This window comes from Homalodisca vitripennis, chromosome 4 (assembly GCF_021130785.1).
Source record: "Homalodisca vitripennis isolate AUS2020 chromosome 4, UT_GWSS_2.1, whole genome shotgun sequence".
Lineage (NCBI taxonomy): Eukaryota > Metazoa > Arthropoda > Insecta > Hemiptera > Cicadellidae > Homalodisca > Homalodisca vitripennis.
In genome coordinates this window covers 173,638,814-173,664,127 of record NC_060210.1, presented here as the reverse complement: position 1 = coordinate 173,664,127, position 25,314 = coordinate 173,638,814, and the positions used below count along the sequence as shown (strand labels likewise).

Below are 25,314 nucleotides of genomic sequence, written 5' to 3'. Positions count from 1 at the left end.
AGATCACTGCATGGTCTATGAGAGCAAAGAGCTAAAGGGAGTACCGTAGTTATAAAAGACTAGATTTTGATTGTGATCGTGATGGCATGTGTAAAAAGATCTAATCGGAAAAATATAATCAAACATAGAGATAGACAATAGAGGCTCGCCAAGTGTTTGACAAGCAGGAGTTAATTGCAACTGCAGTAAAGTTTATTCACATATAGAACGGGAAATAAGCGTGGCTAAACAACATAGTAAGAGGTTGGTTTATTCAAATGTATTTTGTAAGCATTAAGTTTCTAACTGAAATTTTAATTTAAATTAACATTTTCTTTAAAACCTTGCAATGTGTTCCTATTATGAACAACGTTAATGATAGTTGTCTTTATCCACTAGTTGTAAGTGACTTGAGTACCATTTATATAATCTAGCCTATCCCACTGAATGGACCAATTTTCTCCCCAGTTTTGCTTTGCAAACAGCTAGTAACTTATTCTAAAATCAATGCATTCCTTTGAAATCAATGTGGCCTTTTGAAATTAAATTTAGTGCTTTTTCTTATACATTTAGTCTTGTAAGAAATATACATAAGATTTTGCAGATAATATTTAATGTACAAACTAGTCTACCTACCATTCCAATAAAAAACGAAATTGTATTGGGTTTTTTTTGAAAATGTTTGTTATCTAAAACGGATAATGTTTCATAAACCACTTAAGCTAAAACCACTGTTTTAAATCTCTTAAAATAGCAAGTATTCATCTCCGGAAAGAATGCTAAGGGGGTCATGTTCCATAAGTGCACAATATCAATGTAAAGAATTTTAGGTTAGCCTATATTTAAAAACTGTTAACAGTCTTGGGGTCAGAGGGGAATCCGGGTTTCTGGGAGGGGGGTTAACAAGCTAAGGAGGTAGGCATTGGTAGAGGAGATAATCGGCATAGGCTACCTAGTTTCGTGGGAGAAAAGTTGAATTTTAGAGGTTATAGTAGGGCTACCAACTGTATAGGAGGATAATTCAAGAATTATTCAGTTCTTTTCCTTCTTTTTTGTAATGTTTGCAACATTTTCTTCCTCTATAGAAACTTTTTTACTATGACTTATTTTAGTGCTTACGGTTTTGTTATCTTTGTAGTAATTTTTGCAGCAGTTTCCTACGTCTATGGTGAAGTTTGATTGCAGTTTTTTCTCTCTGCTGCCCTCTACCTTGTTTCCAATACGCATCTTATTTGCATATCTTGTTTACAACATTTCATGATTGGTCAAATTTTGCTCCGTTTTACATTTTAAAATAAAGACGTTCTTTGTTTTTTCTTCTTACCATTATACTAGCCATTTTCTATTCGAATTGTGATGTGTTTGTGTGTTAATAACCCACTAGAAGATTGGATTTACTCTAAAAGTGAAGAAAATTATTGACCTACGGACAGTATGTGTAGTGGCTGGTTTATCAAATTTTTTATTGTGTTCGAAGGACGTTCTAATTTTGTGTAGTTTTGAGTTCGACATGGAATTTTACATTCCTTTTCTTTGTGGAATAGATGTAGCGGTCATTGCCCTGTATATCCTCCTCTTTAGTAGAAATTTTGTAAATGTGCCATGATTTTTATTTCGGTGCTTAAGTATTATTCAGACGCCACAGTTTGTTTTAACACTTTTTGTTATCAAGAACCTACAAAAACTACATTATTAGAAACAACAGACTTTACTAGACTTACTGAGAAAATTGCATGTCACTTTTATAGTAGATTCTTGATTTCTGCCTACCACAAAAAGCAATGTTAGCGAGAAGGGGGCTACTCTGTCCCTATTTACTATTTGTTATTGGCTATACCATTTATTATGTATCCTTATGAGTGCATAATCAAGGGTATAACCTTGATCCTCAGAAGGATTCATACTCCAGGGTTATACATACAAACGTAGGAGCATTTCTGATTGTTATTATCCCGACCTCAGATCACGTGTCAGATATCCCAACTGATCTGTTGTCGGAAAACTTGAATGATCTCCTGGGATGTGATCTGAGATTAGGAAAGTATTGGAAACACCTCTGGCCATCAGTGCAGGGTTCGATGTTAGCGCCGCCCCGTACTTCTGGCGACAAAGAAAACCATCCCTCGAGATAGTAGCAAAATTCAAGCCAGATCATGTGAGTGCTCGTAAAGGTTATCTTCAGCTTTCGCACAACTAATAACATATTTATGATAACTTTTTCTAAACCTACTTATATTGCGTAATAACAAATAGTAGATAGGGACAATGACAGAACAAGTTGGATGAACTGAACACTCATGTGATCATAGCTTGAATTTCTCGAGGATTTTTTTTTTTCAGAAGTGCAGGTTGGCACCAAAGGCACTATCGAAGTCCACACTGATACCTAGGGGCATTTCGATCGGTACTATTGCAATCTCATTTGAGTTATTATTTAGACTTTCCTCCATTTTATATTCATTGTACTAATCTACAATATCTTTATTTTTTCATTTTAAGTTTAGATTTTGACAAATAGTGTCAAAAGTGGCTAAAGTAAATGTGTTTAATTTTTACTTGCCACTTGAATCTATTAATCAAGTACCAGTACTTCTTGGAAAAGTAATTAAGTACTTCACAAAGCGTTGACATAGGTAAAATTCATTCAAGTTTGACAATCAACTAAACTTGAATCAAGTAACTTAACTAAATGTAAATGCTGCTTAGGTATTTTCTATTGGAAAAAACAAAAACTAAAGTGAAGTGGGTAGAATAAGTATTTACCATGTATTCTAAAAGTGAAAAATGTTTATTAGAAATATAGCCTTTACTTGACGTTGTGTATTGTATATGAGAAAAATAATCTTCCAAATACAGGAGAAATTGGTTTAAATGTTTATACTTTTTAAATTACAATTCTTATTGAGCTAATTCATGCTAAAGTATATTCACACCAGTGTTAGATATTTGCATTGGAAAAACTTATGTTTCAGAAAAATGAGCAGTTCTGAGGAAGTTTCATGGATATCTTGGTTCTGTGGTCTTCGAGGAAATGAATTTTTTTGTGAGGTAAGAAATTTTTGTGTAGCTTCAAGGTAATAAGCTGCCACCAATACAATTGAATCATGATTGTCGATACTATTTAATACGACATTTGATCTATAGATATTCATAATTCCCCCTTCGATCGCCACTAATAAATCCATTAACTTTCCTATAACACCAAGACAAGTAAACAAGTTTTTTTTTTAAGTTTAACACTAATTTTTATTGTAACTAAATTATAAAAGGTAAAAGGAAAATAAAAAATATAAAACAAGGCATTATACATAAAATTAGTGTATTTATTGATAAAAATAAATAAGAACTACTTACAAAACTGCTTAAATAAATTTAAATTTCATTATAAAATGTAACTAAACAAAAATTCAGTTTAATAACATTTTACTATGAAATAAGTTAAATATTTAAAAACTAACTAATCATAACACTACCACACGATGGAGAATAATAACCAGATACGTAGTAGATGTGTACTTTTGACAACCGAGAAAGCAGTAATACATGCCATGGATATGTTTGGTTGTGGCTCTGTAGGAGACGCAAAATGTACGCGCAGGTGGTTGGAGTTAGACAAAGGGCGCTCCCCTGCCCCTGCCGCAGAGTGGAGGTTTGATTTGATTTGTCTTTAAATTGACGTGTCTCGAAATAAAATAATTTAAAAAAAAGGGTTTTAGTTGACCATTCATTATTCTAATATAAAGATAGCCCTATAATGTGGAATTAATAACGTAGTTAGTGTTATGAATATATTGAAAATTGTGTACCATTTTAGTTGGAATCAAACGAACTACGACTTTTTAATTAATGAATGTAGTTTTGACGGCATCTGTACATGAAGAAATACCATTTCAGATTAAAAAACTAGGGAAATCGTAAGTACTACACTACTCAAACATAAGTTTAGTTAATAATCTGAAACAAATTCATTTCTTGCATATAAAAGTATAGCTTCACTATTATACAATTTTAAAAGCCCAAAACATAATTCAGTTTAATTCATTATTGCTCTAAATTAATTTAAAATAAAATCGTGTTTGGTATTTAACTAATATTGACAAGTAGAATGATGATGTACGTTTGTTCTTGTATATAATGTACAAAGAGTCATGTTTATCTTTGAAAATAGTAAAAGGTAATTAAATGTTAATTGTTTTGTTTGTAAAATTGTATAAATATAGATTGCATAGATAGTATTTTTCAATTCTCATTAATATATTCATTTTTAAGATTTAAAACCAGCAGAACTATATTGTCATTACCTAATTTGATCCGACATTTTGTTTTCAGTATTTTTAGATGGTCATGAATATCGATGATTTGATTGTGTTGGTGGCCTTTTCTAATTGCTATATATAAGGTTAGAAATATACAATTATTGGTTGTAAAAAGAAGAAGTTTATAAATAAGTCAATAAATACACTATCAGAAAAAATGATCTAATTTATAGTCTATTAAATTTTAACTCTAGAATAAGTCGTGTAATCACTATCAAGATACATTCATCAATTCATATTTCAAAGAATTAATAAATGTTATATTTAGTACCAAGTCGTATTTGAGACAAATAGTATTTTGCCAATATCGGATTATGGGCAAACACAGATTATGTCAGGTTTAGTAAAGGATTTTTTTGCAAACAATTTGTTCCCATAACAGTGTTGTAAAAATCTATTCACTCTATGTGTACGTAACCTCTTTTGTCTCAAACATTTTCATTATTAATCAAGTCCAAATATTCTTTATTCACACTGTATTACATGAATACAATTGAATGGTGTCAAAAACTTACAAATTAAGACCATGTATTTATGATCTTTTACTAAATTCAAATAGAGTACAGTACATTATCCTCATAGTCCATTGAACGAATAAAGGGTTTTATTTATTAAATACATTTTTAGTTTATTTTTAAATTTTGAAAAAGAAGTTTCTGATTTTATATTTTCAGGTATTTTCTTGTAAAAGTTAATTCCAGCATATTGTAGTTTTTCTTTTTCAAAAAGTACCAATCGATGAGAAGGAGTAGCTAATTCGTCTCTCTGTCTTGTGTTATACTGGTAATTAGTACCATTAAAGCATTTATTCTCAGATTTTTTACCTGGAGCATTATGTTATTAATATGTTACTAACTATGTCTTAAGCTTATAACAATATTAACCCCTAACCCATTGTGGGTGAAATACGCACGCTACACAACCGACCGTTAAGTGTACCAAACGCCAAAAGATGTGAGCTACGCGTCCTCTTTTCACCATTTAGCAATTACTGTTATTTCATGCTATTTCTCCTAGAATTCGCTTGGATGCTCACAGTTATGTTTGGTACTGTATAGTTATTGCAGTAGTAGCTTACAAATAATATATGCTGGAATGGTATCAGCTGTTACTAATATGATCACATTCACTTTCAGTTTTGTTTGTAATAAATGGCGGTCGGTCGTGTTTCTTGTTTACAATGGGCGATAACCTCATTTCTTCAGAACTTGTCAGATTGTTATTAGTAAGTTGCAGTGACGGAGAAAATGGTAAAATCACGAGCTGTGTGAAGCCTTCAACAAACAAACTGAATCTTATTCTAGATTTATTTTATTATTTTAGTTTAGTACTTATATAAATAAATAAATCTATATTATTACATAAATGTTTATAATGTGTTAAAATAGTGCATTTAAAATTACTGCAAGTAAACTATGTAAGTGGAGCGAGCAAAGTGCCGCAGATGTGTAAATATATCGATTTACGACTATTGGGAAGCAAACAGGAATGTGTAATGCGCCAAAATTAAATCAATAACCAATGCTATTCCTTTATCATGGATCCATTGGGCAATACATGGTGTAGCATGCGGATACACCACAGCACACATGCACCTACATATAAGGTACTCCTATGTTAAGAAAGCGTCCACCTATGTATTGGTAGAGTTTTTATCAAATAATATGTTTTTGTTTATTATTTATTCTTCGAAGAAACAGAAAATAAATTAAATACTGGTAAACACAGATTTAAAAAAAATTTCTAAATGCACACTTTCTGTATTCAGGCCAAATTTTCTTTAACATTTTAAGGGTTAATACAGATATTAACATACAGTTAACGCATAAACCATGAAAAATCCATGCCAAATTATAGGTTTTCAGTAAAAAGAGTCCCAAGCCAATTACTCCCCTAGGAGGCCCAATTAGTCCCTGTTATCACCTAGGAAAGTTTATTACTGGCTGATTTATACCTGTCAGATGAACCTACACAGGGTACAGCAATAGCAGATATTGTTACTAACATCTTGGCAACCCAATGGAGCGTCACTAACTTTAAATAGACAATACGACCTATATCCAATCTGGAATAAAAAACATTACAAATTGCTAAGGTTTCGACCTTTTTTACGCCACTTAATAGTTTAATCATAATAGATGTAATAGTAAAGTAAACTGTACTTAGTATCATCCAGAGGCCACTATAGTATTTTTAAAACAGTTTTTCTTATCCAGGAGCCAAAAAATTACATTATTAGAAAAAACTCTGATCACTCTGTCCCTGTAAACTTCTTGTTAATACGTAATGTAAATAGATTTAGAAAATTTGTTACTAGTAGTACAAAAGTTTAAGATAACTTTTACAAGCACTCACGTGATCTAAGATCTAAGGTTAAATTTGAGTACTATGTCGAGGCACCACCGAGTTCCATACTGATGTCCAGGGGCATTTCTGATCGGTACTTTTCCGACCGCAGATTACACCTATATAGTACCACCCCGCACTTCTGGTGAAAAAAGAAAAACATTCCTTGAGATGTACCAAAATTTAAGCTCAGATAATTTGAGCCCTTGCAAATTTCAACTTTTACTTTTTATATTTATAAATACGTATTGCCTAATAACAGGGTAGCCTCCTTCTAGTCGACATCGCTTCCTTTTGGGAGACAGTAAACAAGAACCAATTTTCATAATGACATGTAATTTTCATTATCACATTGAGTCAAATAAAGCCTGTTCTCTCTAATAGTATACTTTCTTAGGTCCTTGGTAAAGAAAACTGTTTAAAAAATAGTGGCATCTGTATAATACTAAAGTACCAAGTAAGCATACTATATTGTGTGTTTGAAAAAACTTAACAAGTTGTATAGAGAGATATTTTATTTGGCTGCAAAGAAAAAACATAATTATGAAATTTGATTGGATTTTGCCATTTGAATTTAGGTCAAACCTTATAGGTTAGCCAGAATTGAACTTGAAAGATAAGTTTACACTTTGTCTTTGTCTCAATTGAAGTTTCTTTGAAGCCCAGACCAGTCACTTGATTAAAGCTTGGCTTTATTACTTTCAGCTTTTTTCTTTTTTTTCCTTTCTTCTTTTTCACTATTTTTAGAAGTTGCCTCCAGTCATAGTTGATTGAAATCAGATGTTGACTTTAGAATCTATTCACAGTCACTTAGTAGTCAAGTTTTATAAATTATTCTTCAATAACTTAAGTTCCGAGTAAAGTAGTTCAAAAGTCGAACATTTTGGTACTTTCTCCCTTGGCTTGAAACGTGTTTGTTATCAGGCTTCAGGAAGAAAGAAGCAGTACAATATCCATACCAGATGTTTATAAGATATATTTAATAATAAGAAGCGCAGACCAGTTTCTTGATCCACCACTTCCATCCCGGGTGGCAATATTGGCAATATTGAAATCAGACCTTGATCTTGGGAAATTTCATTAAAAATCACTTCTATTGCTATTGTACGTAATGTATGATAATTTTGCTGAATATAGTTTTTTTTTATTAGGGAAGTTATGCCACCTTAGTCCCATTGTGTTGAATAACAAATTTTAAGTTTGGATTATTACATGAGAAAGTGTTGCAACAAATTTGGAAAAAATCGGACATGAAATATAATTCTTAATAGTGTTGACAAGCAGAAAGTGAGATGTGATTAAATATTTGTCTTTGTATAATGAGTGTCGGGCTTCACTACGTTGAACAAACTGTAATTTAATATTATATTTGTGCTAAGAATAGTCTTCAGCTTTACTAGATGTTACATTAAAAAATCACATTTGTTATGATTTTAGGTTGATGAAGATTATATACAAGACAAATTCAACTTGACAGGTTTAAGTGAACAAGTTCCACATTATAGACAAGCCTTGGATATGATCCTGGATTTGGAGCCAGGTATGTACATTCTACCTGTAACATACAAATTTTAAATATATTTGGACAAAGATGATGCATAAAATAAAATACAATCTTAAAATTGAGCTAAAAAGTAAAAAGATCAATTAATCTGAACAAAACATACTAAACATTTAAGAATAATCTTGTAGTCTAATACAGTGGTTCCCAACAGGTGGTCCGCGGACCATAAGTTGTTTCTAAGAAATTAAAATATTTTATATTTAACTTCACTTTCAGTAGCCATTATTGTATTATAGTTACTGTGTAAGTTCAGCAGGTTACTCATCATTACACCCAGCTAGCACTAGCTCAATGTTAATCTACTAAGTCGTATTTTTGTCAATTTCCACTAGAGATCGTGCGTGCTGCATGTTTGGCATTTCAGTCAACAACAGTCGGCCACGACAGTGTACACGTGTTTATAGCACTACGTTTAATTTGTTCAGCGAGGTTTATCAAGTGACAATGGATCATTGAAACGTGATAGACCTATTGACGAAGAGGATAAGGAGTTATTTGATGTGAATGTTCAGTTGGATAAGTCATTATGAGGTGAACCTAGTCCTTCTACATCTATGAGTGTCTATACACCTACTGTACAAATTAGAAAAAAACAACAGTGATTGTTTGATGATTTGTTTTTACATTATACTGGATCTGAACATGAACCTAAACCTCAATATATGATTTGCTATGAAAGTCTTTCTAATGAGTGTATAAAGCCTGCAAAGCTTCCTTGGCATTTAGAATAAAAGCACCAAGAACACAAAACTAAGTCAGTAAAATTATTTTAAAATTAAACTAGGCGAGCTCAAATCATCATTGCAAAATGTGGTAAAAACCATACATGACAAATAAACATCGCTAGTCTAAACAGACGCAAGAGCTCTCATGAGACGATCGTTCGGACGATTCGAACTGTTCAAACCAAATAATCCAACGTGCATGAGGATCTTTATGTCTTCTTGTTTCCTAGTGCTTGACTGTATGTAATTTAACTGACTGAGTCTGCACTGTCTATTCGTGGACAAAAACTATCGACAGAACTTCATATTACTGATTGGTGAAACATATTTTTGTAGTTATTTGTGTATAAAACTATTTATAAACATATAGCAACAGAATAACGTAATTTATAAATAATGTTATAATTTAAGGTTTTTTCTGTGTCTATATTTTTCAATGCTATCGTGTCTGCTGGTTCTATGCGCGGACTTTAGCTCCTCGATAGTAAACAGACGATCGCTAATTCGTATTTTATTCGTACGTCATACTTTGCGTAGTTGTAAATAAATATATTCTCTATAAATATACATCCATACATTTTTACGTCAATGTAATATATTCTGGAAGCTCATTTTATAACCTACCATTTCTATTACTTAAAAAGGAAAAATGACTGCTGTGTTGCTATTTATTTGTTATCTTTGTATTTCCGAACTGGATACATGTATTTCTTAAACATCACAGAAAAGAAAGTTATTAGGTATACACAATGTTATGTCGATACATCAAAAGACAGAGATACAAACTACGGAGCTTAAAATAGGTGATAGACAGAATCGTCACCGAATTTCTCGCATATCGCTAGTGACAATAAAACGTCATCATTGCACTTGGCGTAAGGTTTAAATACAGTACTGAAATACAGTTGCCTATTTGGTTTGAAAATAGACTAGATAATTGGAAATGTTTGACCGGGAAAACCGAGAAAAACCCGGAAATTGGAAAATAGGTTTTAATTGGCCACCCTGCTAATGTAACTCAGATTATTATGCATGTAAGTTTAAGAATTTGAGGTGTCTGTGTCAGTAAAGTGACTGATGAGGGGATCCTTGAAAAAATTTTTGTTGGGAACCACTGGTCTAACATGTGTACTCCCAAAACTAGTATTAGTGTATATGGTGTCACTCCCAATATTAGAAACTGTGCCTGTTTGATGGGCAACATGTTAAGAAAAACTAATATGGTGAAACACAATACTGCATCTTGGCGGTCTAAATAACACCTGACTTCAATAAAAATTACCTTTTTTTTCTTACCCTGATGTGTTGAATCATATTGCAGAATCTTTTAAAAGTCACCCACTACAGACTACATCTTGATACATTTATACAAGTCTCCAAAGATTGTGAATGGAAATTTTAAATCTGTGTAAAACAATTTTTACTTAAGTTCCAAAACTAGACCATTGTGAAAAATTGATGTCCATAAGAAATATTGTGGTAAACAGTCACTTTTTGCAGAAAATATGAAAACCTTGATACATGTTTAACCCATTGGCTTAATACATATTTTTACTATCAGCTCAACTGGAGTTATCCTATTAAAAATGCTAAAAACGTAAGAGTTTTGTTATATGTTTTTAAAAAAAAATTTATTTTTCAAGTTATTTGGTTTTATTTTATATCTTTTTGGATTAACATGAAATGGGCTTTAATAATAAATAGATAGTGATATATTTGGTCATAATTTAAAAATAATAATGCTGTACAAACTAAACAAGTTTTGGAATTTTTTAAATGAAAAATGTTATTTTTTTACTCAAATAATATAAAATAAAATACCCCATTGTTGCTTTTATTTTATTTGAAATTTATTTCTCTGCCTAGCAATACTAGAATATGTGTATATATAAGCATACTTTGTCAGAATAAATGTTTTTTCTATATACTGAAAATTCCAAGAATATTGATTTTTTTCTCTTGTAGTACACTAATATTCTTATAGTAACTTATTATTCATTTAAATTTCAATTAATTGTAGTATTGCAGTTTTTCTTATGTGTTACAACAAACAATATTAGTCTAATTTATACTAACATTTGGTTGAAAAAGGAGTTAAAAAAAATTATTTAGATGGCGCTGTACTTGTCACGGAACGGTTCCGTGATATAAATTTTGAGCCCAGACTAGCTGTCACGGAACCGTTCCATGATACAAGGCCAATGGGTTAAGGGAAAACAATACACATTTCATTTATGTACCTGTTAAGCAAAAACTACTAAAAAAATTCGCATTTTGTTGAAGAGGTAATGGGCGTTCATCATGAACATCTGCAACACGTGAATACAAATCTTCTTGTACCAGCGAATAGTTTTCCTCTCACAAGGATAATAGGCCATCATCTGATCACTTCGGTCAACTCCCTTCATAAAGTGATTATATTTCATAATTGGTAAAGGCTTTTTCCTTTCAAGTTGGTTGCGGTTGATTGAAGTTACTATTTCATTAGTGTGTTCTTTGGATATGTAAGACACTACTCTCTTTAATCCCTCCATTTAGCTACCAATACACTTTCGGCATAGCGTGCAATGGTTTCTCCTTTTTTCAACTTAGCTGACTTAACATCCATTGAAATGTACTTCCTATCCAATCTGAGGATACCTGTGCTGCTCGTATTTCTTCTCAAAAGAGTGGAGGTGAGAGAGAAAAACTATTATAATAATAATTGTCCATGTAAAGGCTGTGTCCGCAATTTAGTTTCCTTGCATTAGTTTTAGTACAATGTTAGCCGCATGTCCCTTGCCACCAAAATCATCAAGTACACCACAATACATAAAGAACTTTAAAATCAAACGATGGGGATCGCACAAACTGTACAGTTTGATCCCATGTTTGTGTCATTTTCCTTTTATGTATTGTATTGATGGAAATACAGCTGACCACGCCAAAGTACCATGCCCTCATCAATACACAGGTTTTGTTGTGGGTAGTACACAGACTTCATTTTGTTATTGAAGTAATCAATAAGGAACTGGACTTTAGATGAGCGATTAGATAGATCAGGATAGCTTTCGAAATTCAAGCAATGTGAGATAATCAAGAATCGGTCTCGTGACATGAAATTCGGAAAACAAGAAGAAAATAACTTACTCGTTTTCCAATAATCTTAGAGTCTGGGCATTTGTATTATGCTCATGTGTAAAATAAGACAAAGAAAAACCAACAACTCTTCGATAAATAGGTCTTTTCACTTACCAACTCGAGAGCCAGGTACAGTATGGGGCGCACAAAAAAACTCAAGTGCGTACTTGTTGGTTACCTTAACAATTCCCTCTAAAAAAACTATATCCACAAGCAGTGTGAAAAAACTAATTAGGAGATTTGTCATCTGGCAAAGGAACTAAAACTGTCTAAAACTGGCAAAGGAACTGTCTTAGTTAACGGAATATCTTTCATTCCAATCCGGAATGAAAGATATGAGAGCTCCATTGGGGTGGGTTGGTCTCGTAATCAGGATCTTCAACTTCCGAGTCTGTCTGGTACTCCACATCGTCCATGTTGTCATTCTCATCATCTGAACTCAATACTGGCTCTGTTGTACACTTAGAACTGTTGTACACCACTTGGTCCCGGGGGAAGATCCATTGTATTGCACAATCACTTACTACTATAAAAACTTAAAAAATCATGAAAAAGTCTAATGTGAAAACAAAGTGCATAAAAATGCGGAAAAAATACCTCCCGAGAAGCAAGAAATACAGCGTTGTGATAGCTCGAGTGCTGGCCGCATACTGGCCTCATTTAAGAACAAAGGTACTGTGGTAACCATAGTTACCGCCCGCTCCCAGCGCAGCGTAGTAGTGGTAACCATAGTTACCGCCCGCAGCGAACGTGTTAAAGATATGCTTGAACCAGACGGGAGCACCAAACATGTCGCAATTGAGAGATATTCTTGTGAGGTAATTAAGAGGTATAATTGTTTGCTGTAAATTTTATATAACCTATGTATAACAGTTGATCCCTATCAAGAAACAGAATGTTTGCTGTTCCAGGTTTATGCAAACCCACCTTTAAAGTGGTTGTGCTCGCTTATACATTGATGAATTTTGTTGAAACATGTACCATTGGAATTGTAATGAAACTTTAAATAATTGTTTACTAGTACATTTTTTATATAACTATACTTTTTTGTTATTTGACTTTTAAAACGTTCAAAGGATGCCGTTTTGTTAATATTAAAGAAAATAACGCAATAATTTTTTTCCCACTTATGTATTCAAACCTATGTGCCATATTTGGGTTCTTTATCTTAACTAGTTTTAGAGATAATATAATATATATATTATAAGATAATTTTTTTATAAAAAATACAAAATGGCAGCTATCAGCTAAACAAGACATGTTCTCAACTTATGCTTATATGACATTTTTTGTTTGACATGATGAGTATTATCAGCCACAGAAGTTTGTAACACCCTTTTAAGAAGGTTTGCACACCCTGTATATATATAATTTAAACATTTCAAATAGAATAAACTATTTTTGTATCACAAATTAATGTACAATCATAATTAATTAATGTAAACTTTCATGGAAAACAGTTTCAGCACACTATTCAACATTTCTTAATTGAAATAAAATTGCAAAATCAGTAGTAAATTTGCTATAAATATTTATGTTTTTATACTAGAATTCCATATCCGAATTTAGGATATCACGATAATATCCTACCTATTCCACCACCACATTAGAATGGATATAACAGGTTTTACTGTATTTAAAAACCATTTTTGTTTATATTTATATTTGGTTTTTAATTCAACATTAATACCAAATGTCTAGAACAGAAAAGTATTGATTGTTCATTGTGACGAAAATAATTTTTTGCTTGTTAAATATATGTAAATGTTTAGCATTAGTAAGACTTCAACATTTATAACGTCTTTAATTTGCTGTTATGTGTTTTCCATCTGAATTTTATGGTTTTATTTTATTTGTAGATGAGAAGCTCGAAGACAACCCAATCCAAAATCAGTCTGTTACTACTTCAACATAGAGTTTGTGTCTATTTGATGGTTTTGTTTTATTTATAGATGAGGAACTTGAAGACAACCCAAATCAATCTGATTTAATCGAACAAGCTGCAGAGATGTTATATGGTTTGATTCATGCTCGTTATATCCTGACAAACCATGGAATTGCACAGATGATTGAGAAATACCAGGCTTGTGATTTCGGAGTTTGCCCAAGAGTTTACTGTGATTCTGAAAACATGCTTCCTATTGGTAATTTTTGTATCCTGATTAGTACTAAATAGTCAATAATTTTATTATTTATATCATTAATGTATTTTCAACTAATGTTGTTTTAACCCCTTGAATGTCAGGTTTTTGTTAGAGCTGTAATAACTGTCATGCCAGATGTGCTTTTTCTATTTTTTACAATCATACAAAATAATTTATAAAAATAATTTAAATTCAAGTAGCAATTAAGGTAACTGAAATGTTGAAATGGATGTTTGCATCTTATGTTGGGAAAAGCATGATAAATTGAGTTTGCATGATAAATTTGGATCATTGAAACAGTCCCATTCAAAGTAGCTTTTAACATTTATTTCAAGATTAGAACCTAACTCAGAATTAGATACATCTAAATACAGTAATATATCCTCATCTGCATTTTAAGAAGTAAGAAATAAGTCATTGCACCACTTTGTTTCTACTAGTTAAAATTAAAACACCTTGGTGGAAACTTGTAATGTAATATGAACATTTACCATATATTATATGGTTTATTATACCAGCCATTAGAGTGCTGTAGCAATCACTAGTATTAAGCACTGTGTTCTTTTATTTCAAGCAAATATTGCTAGTGACTAATTTATCAATTTACAGCTGTTTAGCATTATATTATCAGGCATATATAAGAAATATATTAACATGGGTATAGCAATTGTACATAAAAGTGGGTAATTCCTTATTAACATGGACATGGCTGTCACGAGGTTTTCAGGGTATCCTGTGTGTGGGAATTGCACTTAAATTTCAGCTCCAGAGTCTGACATCTTAGACCACTCGGCCATCGGAGCTCCCAAACTAGATAAATACAATGTATATTTTATTATTTAAAAAAGTAATGAAATTATATTTTCTAGGGCTATCAGATGTACCTGGCGAGGCTATGGTGAAATCATATTGTCCCAAGTGTATGGACATTTACACGCCTAAGTCGTCAAGGTTCCACCATTCAGATGGAGCTTACTTCGGCACAGGATTTCCTCACATGTTGTTTATGGTTCATCCAGAATACAGACCTAAACGTCCCGCCAACCAGTTTGTTCCAAGGTAAATATTATTTCTTACGGATATATTTTAAACTATTATGCTTGTTTTAAGACATGTAAACATAACATATGATACCCGTTAACTAATCTCAAATCCTCAGAATCTTCAACAAAGATTCGGATTCGAGAATCGATCTACAAGATTCAACAATTGAATCTACAGAGATCCACTACATCATAAATTATTGGCTTTACTCAAATTACCAATCACAAGAACGTAGTTTGGATGGATTTTGTGTAGAAAACTTGTAGATTAGTGATCTAATAAATAATTTATTGTAGTATTATAAATAATATTTTGCTTTTGGTTTTGTATTTATGTTTATGCATCACCACGAATCTGCTGCGTACATATTCACGGACCACAGCTTGGGCTAGAATGAAACAATGGGGTGGAATTAAAATATCAATATATTTTTCTGAACAAGGTGCGGAAAAATTTATGTTTTGATAAAAATAAAATGAAAATAAAAGTGACTGAAATTATCAAAATCAGTCAATATCTTCTGTTTGTGCATTGCACTTGAAGTTTTTGGAAAATTAAGAGATATTGGTCATTTTTAACATTGAAACATTTTAGATAAATACACTGTAGTTTTTTATATCTCATAGTTTGAAGCAAATTTTAATTTTAATTTACCAATAATTCACCATATTTTCTGGTACAACACTCATCTTGCTAATACAAAACAGCCCAGAACTCACCATGTGGAGGTGGTTAGACGTCAAGTTCCACCCACGGCTGTACCCAACCAAACATCTAATTGTTGTGCGTGGTATTAAAAAATATTTTCTGGAGGATACGACAAACAAGAGTTCAAATTGATAATTTCAGTGTAATCAGGTGCTTGAAAATTCATCTTTGGGGGCAGAAAAGTTCTAACTTCTTTGGTTCAGTTTGCCTTGCTTTTAACCTGTTGACGAGTGCAGCAAAACATACCCAAATGAGTGCGCACAGCATTTGCCGTTTGGTCCCATATGAGGGAGCACGGCATTTTCCATTGCAGACTAATGACTGTCAGTTTGTTCTCACTGACTTACTGTGACGTCTAGCGGAGATTTTTGGAACTTTCAGTTGTTCCTAATAGTGTCGCTGTACAGTGTTGCTAGTCCTGTATTGTGGTGGCACCTGGTGATAACTTTTAAAACTATTTTACGGAGGCGGGACACAAGACCCGCTACGCCTCCAAGGTCGCCATTTCATAAGGCCACTCCCCCAGAATGACACAAAGAAGCGTAAACTACTCAGGCAGTGCTATGTGTGCAAACACACCACTTGAACTGGACAAAGAAGAAAAACAAACCAGCTATGAATGTTCAACATGTGAGGTCGCCCTTTGTATATATCCTTGTTTTGAGCAGTATCACACACTAGCAAAATTTTAAATCAAGATTATTGCTTTTAACAATCTACAATGTATTTTTATGTACATTTAAACTATAATAAACAAGTTTATTAACATTTAAAAGTTTTTTTTTTATTTTACTCCCTAAAAGTCTGTCACTGGTCAATGAGGCACTCAGTATGGACCGTCATAGCGGCACGGCAAATGCCGTGCGCACTCGTCAACAGGTTAAGATGCTTCTGTAACCAAGCTCCCTTTTTTGATAACCACGCAGGCATATATGATTTTAAGATGAAGACAATTTCTTTCAGGTTTTCTGATGGATCTGATGAATTTGCATATAACATAAGAACTTTTTGTTGACTGCTATTAGCCATTTAAAATGGAACAAATCACCAGGGTCCCGATTTTCCAAGTCTTTTAGGCAATCTCCCTGAAATGTTCAACAAATGCTGTTGAACTTTGCTCAATATGTTCGTGACTTCATCAGGAATCAAACAATCCATTGTTGTGTAATCTACCAAAGGAGTATTTCATAGCCAGTGTTGTCCAATTGGCCAAGAAAAAGATTTTAGCTCTTAAATTTAGACCATTGATATTGTGCAAAATGTGTCAAAAAGAAAGCTCATTAAAATGTAGGCGTCCCATATTCCACTCGAACAGATGTCCTACATGATTTACTAGTTGGTCAGTGATTCTATTCTTCCATCCAGTGTTAGTTACAGTACCTTCACAACCTATTACTTTCAATTTTTCTAGTGATATTAATAGGTTCAGATAACTGAGAACTAATACTATTTGTTGGTTTACAAAAATCTTTATTTCTAATTTCTGTTGCAAGATTATTAAATTACAAATGACAATCTCTAATGATCAAGACTATTGAAAAAATTGCTTAACCATATAATTTATTTATTTGTAATCTTTATGCATTTTTCTTTGATTATGGTTATTATTTGGCTTTAAGGATCATGGTTTTTCTAAAAATTCACTTTTTACAGCAGCTAAACCAGGTGTTTTACATAATGAGGTGTCTAAAATAGATTATGAGAGAAGGGATTATTATAGAATAGATTATTGTTAAGTAGTGAAATTAATGGTTCCCCACAAAATCAACTCATAAAAACAATTTAAAATATATTTATAATTTATAATTACAGGGTTGCCACAATCTGTAGGTCTGGGGTGTTGGAAGCCCAAGTTTTTAAATTCTAAACACATGTAATGTTATATATAATTTTTAAGGTCTTTGGTAATCCTGTAATAGGTATCAATATTGTAATAACCAATTAGATAAAACAAAAAATAGAATAATTGAAAGTATATTTGATTTTTTTTGTTAGAAAATAAATACAAAACAAAGACATAAAATGAGTATATAGTTTTTATTCTTAGCAAAGATTATTGTCAATTTGCAGTCCTCGAGAAATGTTGACAGTGTTATCGTCTTTGTATTATGTAATTGAATCGCATAGTACCTGGAGTAAAACTGTGACTTCTGTAGGTCTAAAAAACAGTTTAAAACAAATAATAATGGTTAAAGTGTTTAACATTTCATCAGTATTGTAATTGTTGCCTAATGGGGAGGGGAGGGGCTTCTTTATGCAATTAGTATTTTCAATTATTATAATTGCATGTAAAAAGTAAATATTATAGGAGCTAGTTGCGAAAAGCAGAAGTACGTGTAACACAAATGACTTTTAAAAAGACAAATGAATCAAAGATGTCTTTATCTGCTATACCATTTTTATCTGATGAATTTCATTTGTCACCATATAACTTTACCCTTTGCCCTAAAGAAAATAATCGGAAGTCATTTTGACACGATGTAATTTTAATTTTTTACCTGATTTGTCTACTTGTGACTCCAAGCTCTGACCTTAATAACAAACGTCAATACTGTGTTGGTGCAAACTGTTTAAAAATTGTTCACTTATAGGATTAGAGTAACTCTGACAGAAAGTCTTACTTTTGAAAGTGTCAAGCAAAAAATAGTTACTATTCTAATCTATTTAATTTCCCCTGACAACTGAAAACAGGTGATTTAACTATAAAGACTGTTGTTTAAATTTGGTCTTATGTTTGCAGGTTATATGGGTTTAAAATCCATCCTTTGGCCTATCAAATTCAACAGCAAGCAGCAGCCAACTTCAAGGCTCCACTCCGTGCTCTAAACTATGGCAACAGTACTAAGCGTTGACCTATGAACATCAATAGACAGTAGGTTTACTGTGTTTCTTACTGTTGGAAGTGTCTAGATGAAGTGTAAGACAAAAATAACAAATGTTGACATCGTTAAGGTTTATGTTGTTATCTACACTCTGATAATGGACACAGATGATATTTGAGTTGTGGTCATTATAAGATAGCTGCTTATATTTTATAATAAATCCTGTATCACAGACTAAACTATTGATTTATTCAACAGTTACAGCTGTTAGCTAAAAACAACATTAACTGTGTTTTAGTATGGTAAAAATAAATGTATTCAGTATTGGATTGAATGTTATTCTTACCCCTTCTTTTTGTTTAGAGTAACATTTGAGACAACCCCACTGCTGTAGCAACTTTCTAACAGTAAGCAAATGTGATTCTCCAGCGATACGAGATTGTCACCTGGGACTCAGAGAACGCAGTAGTTTTTTTCTTTTGTTTTTTGAACTATCATCATTTGCACAGAAGAATGGCCAATTGAGAGCATGCAGCATTTTCTGCTTAGTTCAGTATGAAGGAGCATGACTTGCTGGAGAATAGCTAATGCTGTTACACTATTTTGATTTATTACGTACGTTGATGTGTTATGCAGTGTTTTTTTACTTATTCTGTTATCCTGGTGTGTGATGTGCAAATCTCATTCTTTATATCTAGGTGATATCTAGCACAAAAACTTCGTAGTATACCTATCAATGCATCGAATATTCCCTCCAGTTACGTAGACAAGTTAAGTAACAGTAATATAGTCAAAGAATCATCTTTAGAAAAAATATTATTTCAGAATTTTATTTGTACATTTAACAAAGTTAAATTTTGTTGTAAAACTTTCAATTTCCCAACGTTTTCTAAATGTTCTATTATTTACTAATCAATAAATTTAATTATGCAGGCACATGTTGTTAAACTGTATAACGGTTAATAAATTTGCCAGTTAAATATTCAAGGTATAACAATTAGAGAAGAGTTTGGAATAGGTCTCAAAATGTTATGTTACTTGTAGTTACATAACTTTGCACTAATCTTCAAAATAAATTAAGTTCTGGTTTCCAAGATGGTGGTAAGTAAAAAGGACAAGTTTGTATCAAAGGTCTCTTTGATCACAGTAGATATCTTGGAACTGTAAAAGGACTTTAACAAGTTAACTGCCATGCCGAACCGATCGGGTCGGCGAATATTTTGTTGCTACTATGCACTGCCGACCCGATCGGGCCTCACCATAACGATAACATAGTTTTACTTTATTGCAGCTACGAGCATTGCGTTTGACTCTGGTGGCAAACCAGTGGACTAAATGTTCTAAATAGATACAAGAATGAACAGAGAACGTTTTTTGAAGTTGTTTCTTTATTTTTTAGGTTCACTAAAACACCGCTGAATATTATGAACTTTTATCTCCCGATCGGGTCGGCAAATTTATTTTTTGCCAATTGCTGATATATTTTTCTTCTATACATTCATTAATTGATTTTATTATGTGATTATATTGTTTTATTATAATTATTCTCGCTTCATTTACCTCATTATCGTTGTGAATAAAATTAGAAAGACTATTTTGGGAGCATTTATATTGGAATTATTGGATGTTAAAAATATCTAATATTTCAATATTTATAAAAACAAAGTTTATTTTTTAATTGGATACATAAAAGAGGATTAATACTTCTGTAATACAGATTTAGGTCTACTTGTGGACTTTCTTAAAACAGTCTTTGCAGAGGTATGGCTTTCCTGGGCACAGCTCACAGAAAGTTTTCACTTTCTTCAGATTTTTTGTTTGTCGACCTCGCTCACGCACACCTTTGTTGTAGCAAATCTTGCAGTTTTTCCTTGATCTCCATTTGCTTTTTCCCTCGCCAACGAAAGTTGTTGACTCAGAAATGTAGTGATGGCAATGCAGACAGAATTTCGTCTTCTAGACCCAAGATTGAATATGCTAACTTTTCTCTGAACAGTTTGACATGACTTCTTCTACGTTGAGCAGTAACATTTACATCATTCTTGTACACTAGCCACGCATTGACAACAGCTGTTCCAAGAAGCAGTTCTTCTGCAATCTTGTGGTACTAGTGCATCGACAATGTCTTCCAAATCAGAAAACTCAGATACACTGTAATTTTGCAATTCACCATAATTACCTCCATATCTATCGCGTTCACTACTCTTGGTTCGTCCAAAAACATCTCTATATCACTTTCATCCAGGTTTCCATTCATCTCTGATATTTAATAAAGCTTAGACTAACATAAACAACCATACAACTATGTAACGAATAGCCAAAATGAAAGCAGCGAGTGCAAGTGAGGTTATGTAAATTGGCGCGAACTACATGACGTATCAGCTGTGAGCAGGAAGCAGTTGGGAATGTTTGTTCAGTCATCCGTTCATTGCACACGCACCATAGAGTAATAAAAAAGGAACGCACGCTGTCTTCACAGCCATTTAAACTAAATATCCCAAAGTGTACTGAAATTTCTATGTCGGCCTGATCGGGTTGGCAAGAACTTTTTTTAAGACAATTTCGGATGAAAAATAAATCTGCCAACCCGATCGGTCCAAAGCCCCACATCCCATTATCATATAATTTGCATAAATCGTTTTCATTTGCCGTGATATTCACCACAAAAACAATATCACATAGAAAATGACTACAGAAAATTTTGGCAATACAGGGAACTCTAGAATTCTTTATGGTGGCAGTTAACGTGTTAAATCTGCGTTAATGTTGTCAATTATCACAATTTGAGCTGATGTACTTGTAACGCTTTTTAAAAGAGAAATGTATTTTCAGATAAAAAAAGATAACTCCTGCTTACAATAGCATCATCTTGAATGCATTGATTTAACTTAACAATTTCAAGGAAATAATAAACTATGTCAGCTGGAGTTGCTCAAAATGTATTGCAGCGGTATATGGTATTGACAGTGAATATGAGGATGTCAATGAGGTGGAATGTAATCTGGCCCTAACGGAAGAACCAAAAAATATGAATTTAGTGATAAATCATTGAGTGCAGATATTGATAATGCGTAAAAGAAGGTTATCTAGCTGGAGAAGAAAGACAATAATTAAAAATCTAATTTTACATAAAGAAGATTTTATAAAATTTTAAAAACTAATTACCAAGAAAAATTCTAACAAAACAAATTGTGTAGAGCGAAGGTCTAGTTTACCATTGCCATTGGGAGATTTTATTCAGCCTAAAATAAATCAAAGGAAAATTAAACCTACAACTTCTACCACTGAAATGGACTTAACCTTGTTTTCAGTTAGCAGATTTCAAGCTCTTGCTACAAATAATGAAGAAAATACTTCTGTGTGTTTATAGTCATGGTAAGGATGTAGCCTGGCATCTAAACAAACTGCATCATTCTTTTAGCACTATCGGTTTTGTGTGACGTGGTGGTCATTCAAAACAAGTACTAAATGTGGAGGACATTAGGTCTGAGATTCAGGAAACTAGAGATATTTTAGTAATAATGTGTGGAAAAACGATGTAGTGCGAAATGAATCAAAAGAAGCCATAAATTGCATTTCAGACACTACAAAAATTGGAAGAAGAAAAATATGGCCCTAGTAGATTTACCAAATAGATATGATCTTGCACACTAGCAGGGCCGCATTTACAAATTCGGCGCCCCTAGGCCTACAGACCAAAGAGCGCCCCCCCCCCCCCCCCCCCCCCCAGAGGACTCTGATTACACTGACGTAGAAATCCAGTACATTTCTTAATTACGTAATTTTGATGAAAGATAATTACAATAGTATATATATTTCCATAATTTCCATATATATATATATATATAGGAGTGTTTTGAATAAATAAAAGCAATGAACCAATGAATGAGTCAACGTCGCACCCCGGACCTAGTTGACCTTGGCCACCCGCCCCGCCGAGCGCCAACACCACCCGCCGCCGCAACTTTTTTCTTTTGTGTACTTTAAAATTTATGTGCCCCCTAAAATTTTGCGCCCTAGGCCTGGGCCTAGTGGGCCTATAGGGAAAATGCGGTACTGCACACCAGTCATGTGTCATTGAAGAAACAAGAAGGCTGTAAAGGATATCACGTCAATGCATAAAAAAGTGTCAAAATTGTGGAAGTGAGAGTTCAACTACAGTGGAAAGCAGACAACTCAGTCTGAGAGGGAGACCTGATGATCTAGAAGGAAAACTGTCAACCACCTACACCAGGAAGTAGAGGACAACACCTGCACTGTGAAGATAGATTTTAGTTTTAGTGATATTAATTTACATACTAATTCTAGTTGTTTGTTAATATTCAGGAAATTATAAGCAAATTGGATGAATTTAACTTATTGCTTGCAGATTTGAGAGAAAAATCTGAATGATATGCTTAAATGAATACTGGCTTTTAAAAGAAAATGTACATTTATGGAATATTTCAAATTAGGTGATTTATATGTTAGAGAAAACTGTACTAGAGGAGGTTTGGTAATCTTGGTCAGAAAATTCCGGAATAACCTTTAAAGCCCGAAATTATTTTAAAATGCACAATGACAATTATTACTTTAAGTGTTGTATAATAGAACTTTTGGATTTAAAAACCCCAACAATTTTAATATATTTGTACAGAACTTTAGATAATTTTACCCTTAATATTTGTCGTGAAAAACTGGGTTGTTTATTAAATAAGTTTAAAAATACAAAAATTAAATTTTTTATATTAAATTTTTTGCGGTACTGCAACATTAATGTATTAAATAAAGAAGAAACACAAAAATTATTTGAAATACTTATAATAGCTATAAAGTGAGTATTGTTGAAGTAACCAAACCAACAAAAGTGGAACTTGCAACACTTGTTATTTGTTATAACATAATAACAAACCATAGATTTAAGATTGATTGTGAGATTGTTTGGACCTGCTTCAATGACTGTGTGATTTTAATTAGGTGTATAAAAGATATAATAAGTTTGATTTTATAGTAGTGTGAGGTGAAAGTTATCCAGTGGTAATTATAAATACATAGTTATCTCAAAAAACTTTGAAGTTTATCTTTTCTAAAGTAAAATTAAAATGTAACTTTGAAAAACATTTTTGCAGTTACTATAACCTATATTTTTAATAAACACTAATGAACTTTAATTAGCAAATAATGATAAAAGTTTGTTTATTAGAGAACTAAATTTAATTAATTTATTAGCAATAAATCTTGAGGAAGCTTTTATCAGTAACACAAAGTTTCATATTTTCATAGTACACGTTTTACTGTTTCCTGCTGAGAACTGCAAGTTTAGGACTCTACTGTATGGACAAATTTTAATTGGAAATTATAAAAAAGGATTTTTACTAAATATTTATATGTTAAAAAGTGAACTGTTATTATCTGAATAATATTTAAGTATTTTTCTGATCTTTTCTTATTATGGTGAAAAGTAAATATCCTTGTGGGAAATGTAAAAAGAGCACTGGTAATTCTAAAGCAGTATAGTGTAAAACTTGTTCGTTTTGGTTTCATCTTCGATGTACAACCCTCACTACTAATGAATTTAGTAAACTTGACAAATCAAACGTACAATGGTCTTGCAATGCATGTATGACAAAAATTTATGAAAAGGACATATGTAGCTCAATAAATGACTTAGATTGCAGTAATGATGAATCTGATATTAATACAACTAATCAAGAGATTTTGAGAGAACAACTTGAAAATGTCACCTAAATGTCAACTATATCTTGAGTACATTAGATAAAGATCTGTCTGAAGCTCGTGAAGAGATTAAAAATTTACGGAATCAAAAAATAAACCTACAAACAATAGTATGGAAAAAGGAAGAAGAAATCATTAAGCTTAGAGAAGAACTTGAGAAATACAAAAGCAATAAAAAGGAAACTGGCTTGTCTTTTATCACTGTCTCACATAAGAGATCGCAGCGCCACCAGATTAGCTTACCTCTTTTCTCTACACAAATCAATAGCAACATATCAAGGGCTAAGCATTCAACATTAAAAAAAACCCAAGAAAAACTATATTCATCTGTAGTTCTTGGAAAATCCAAACAACTGGCTACACCTATACCAACTCCTTGTGCTCACATACAATACAAAATAGTTTTGTTTGTAACAATCCTTATCAAGTCTTAAGACCGGTTGACAACGAGGAGGAAGATAAAAGCAATGAACGCCAAAATGAAGAGCAAGAGGAAAACAAAATGTTATTATGCGCAGATAGCCATGGTAGAGACTTGGCCTGGTATCTAAGGCAGAAATTGCGGAACTCAATCAAAAACTCTAAGAAATTTACACCAGTCGGTTTTGAGTCCGGGTGGCAGAACGGATCGTGTATTAAATGAAAGAAACATTAAAGAAGAACTAACACAAAATCAGGATGTTCTGGTCATTATTTGTGGCACAAATGACGTGTCAAAGAATGAGGCAGACAAGGCTCTTTCAGTTATTAAAACCACTTTAGACCAAGTTAGGGACAAAAGAGTAGTACTGGTGGACATCCCAAACAGGTATGATTTATTAGAATGGTCTT

The 25,314-nt window shown here is 32.5% G+C and overlaps 1 protein-coding gene across 1 annotated transcript; it reads left to right on the top strand.

Annotated features, from left to right (window-relative positions):
* Positions 1-19,097, top strand: LOC124360671 (casein kinase II subunit beta-like). The gene is made up of 6 exons (XM_046814490.1): positions 1-243; positions 2,952-3,027; positions 8,079-8,181; positions 14,003-14,194; positions 15,064-15,253; positions 18,687-19,097. The coding sequence occupies exons 2-6, from the start codon at positions 2,956-2,958 to the stop codon at positions 18,796-18,798; spliced, it is 669 nt and encodes a 222-aa protein (XP_046670446.1). The 5' UTR covers positions 1-243; positions 2,952-2,955; the 3' UTR covers positions 18,799-19,097.
* The last annotated feature ends 6,217 nt before the right edge of the window (positions 19,098-25,314 follow it).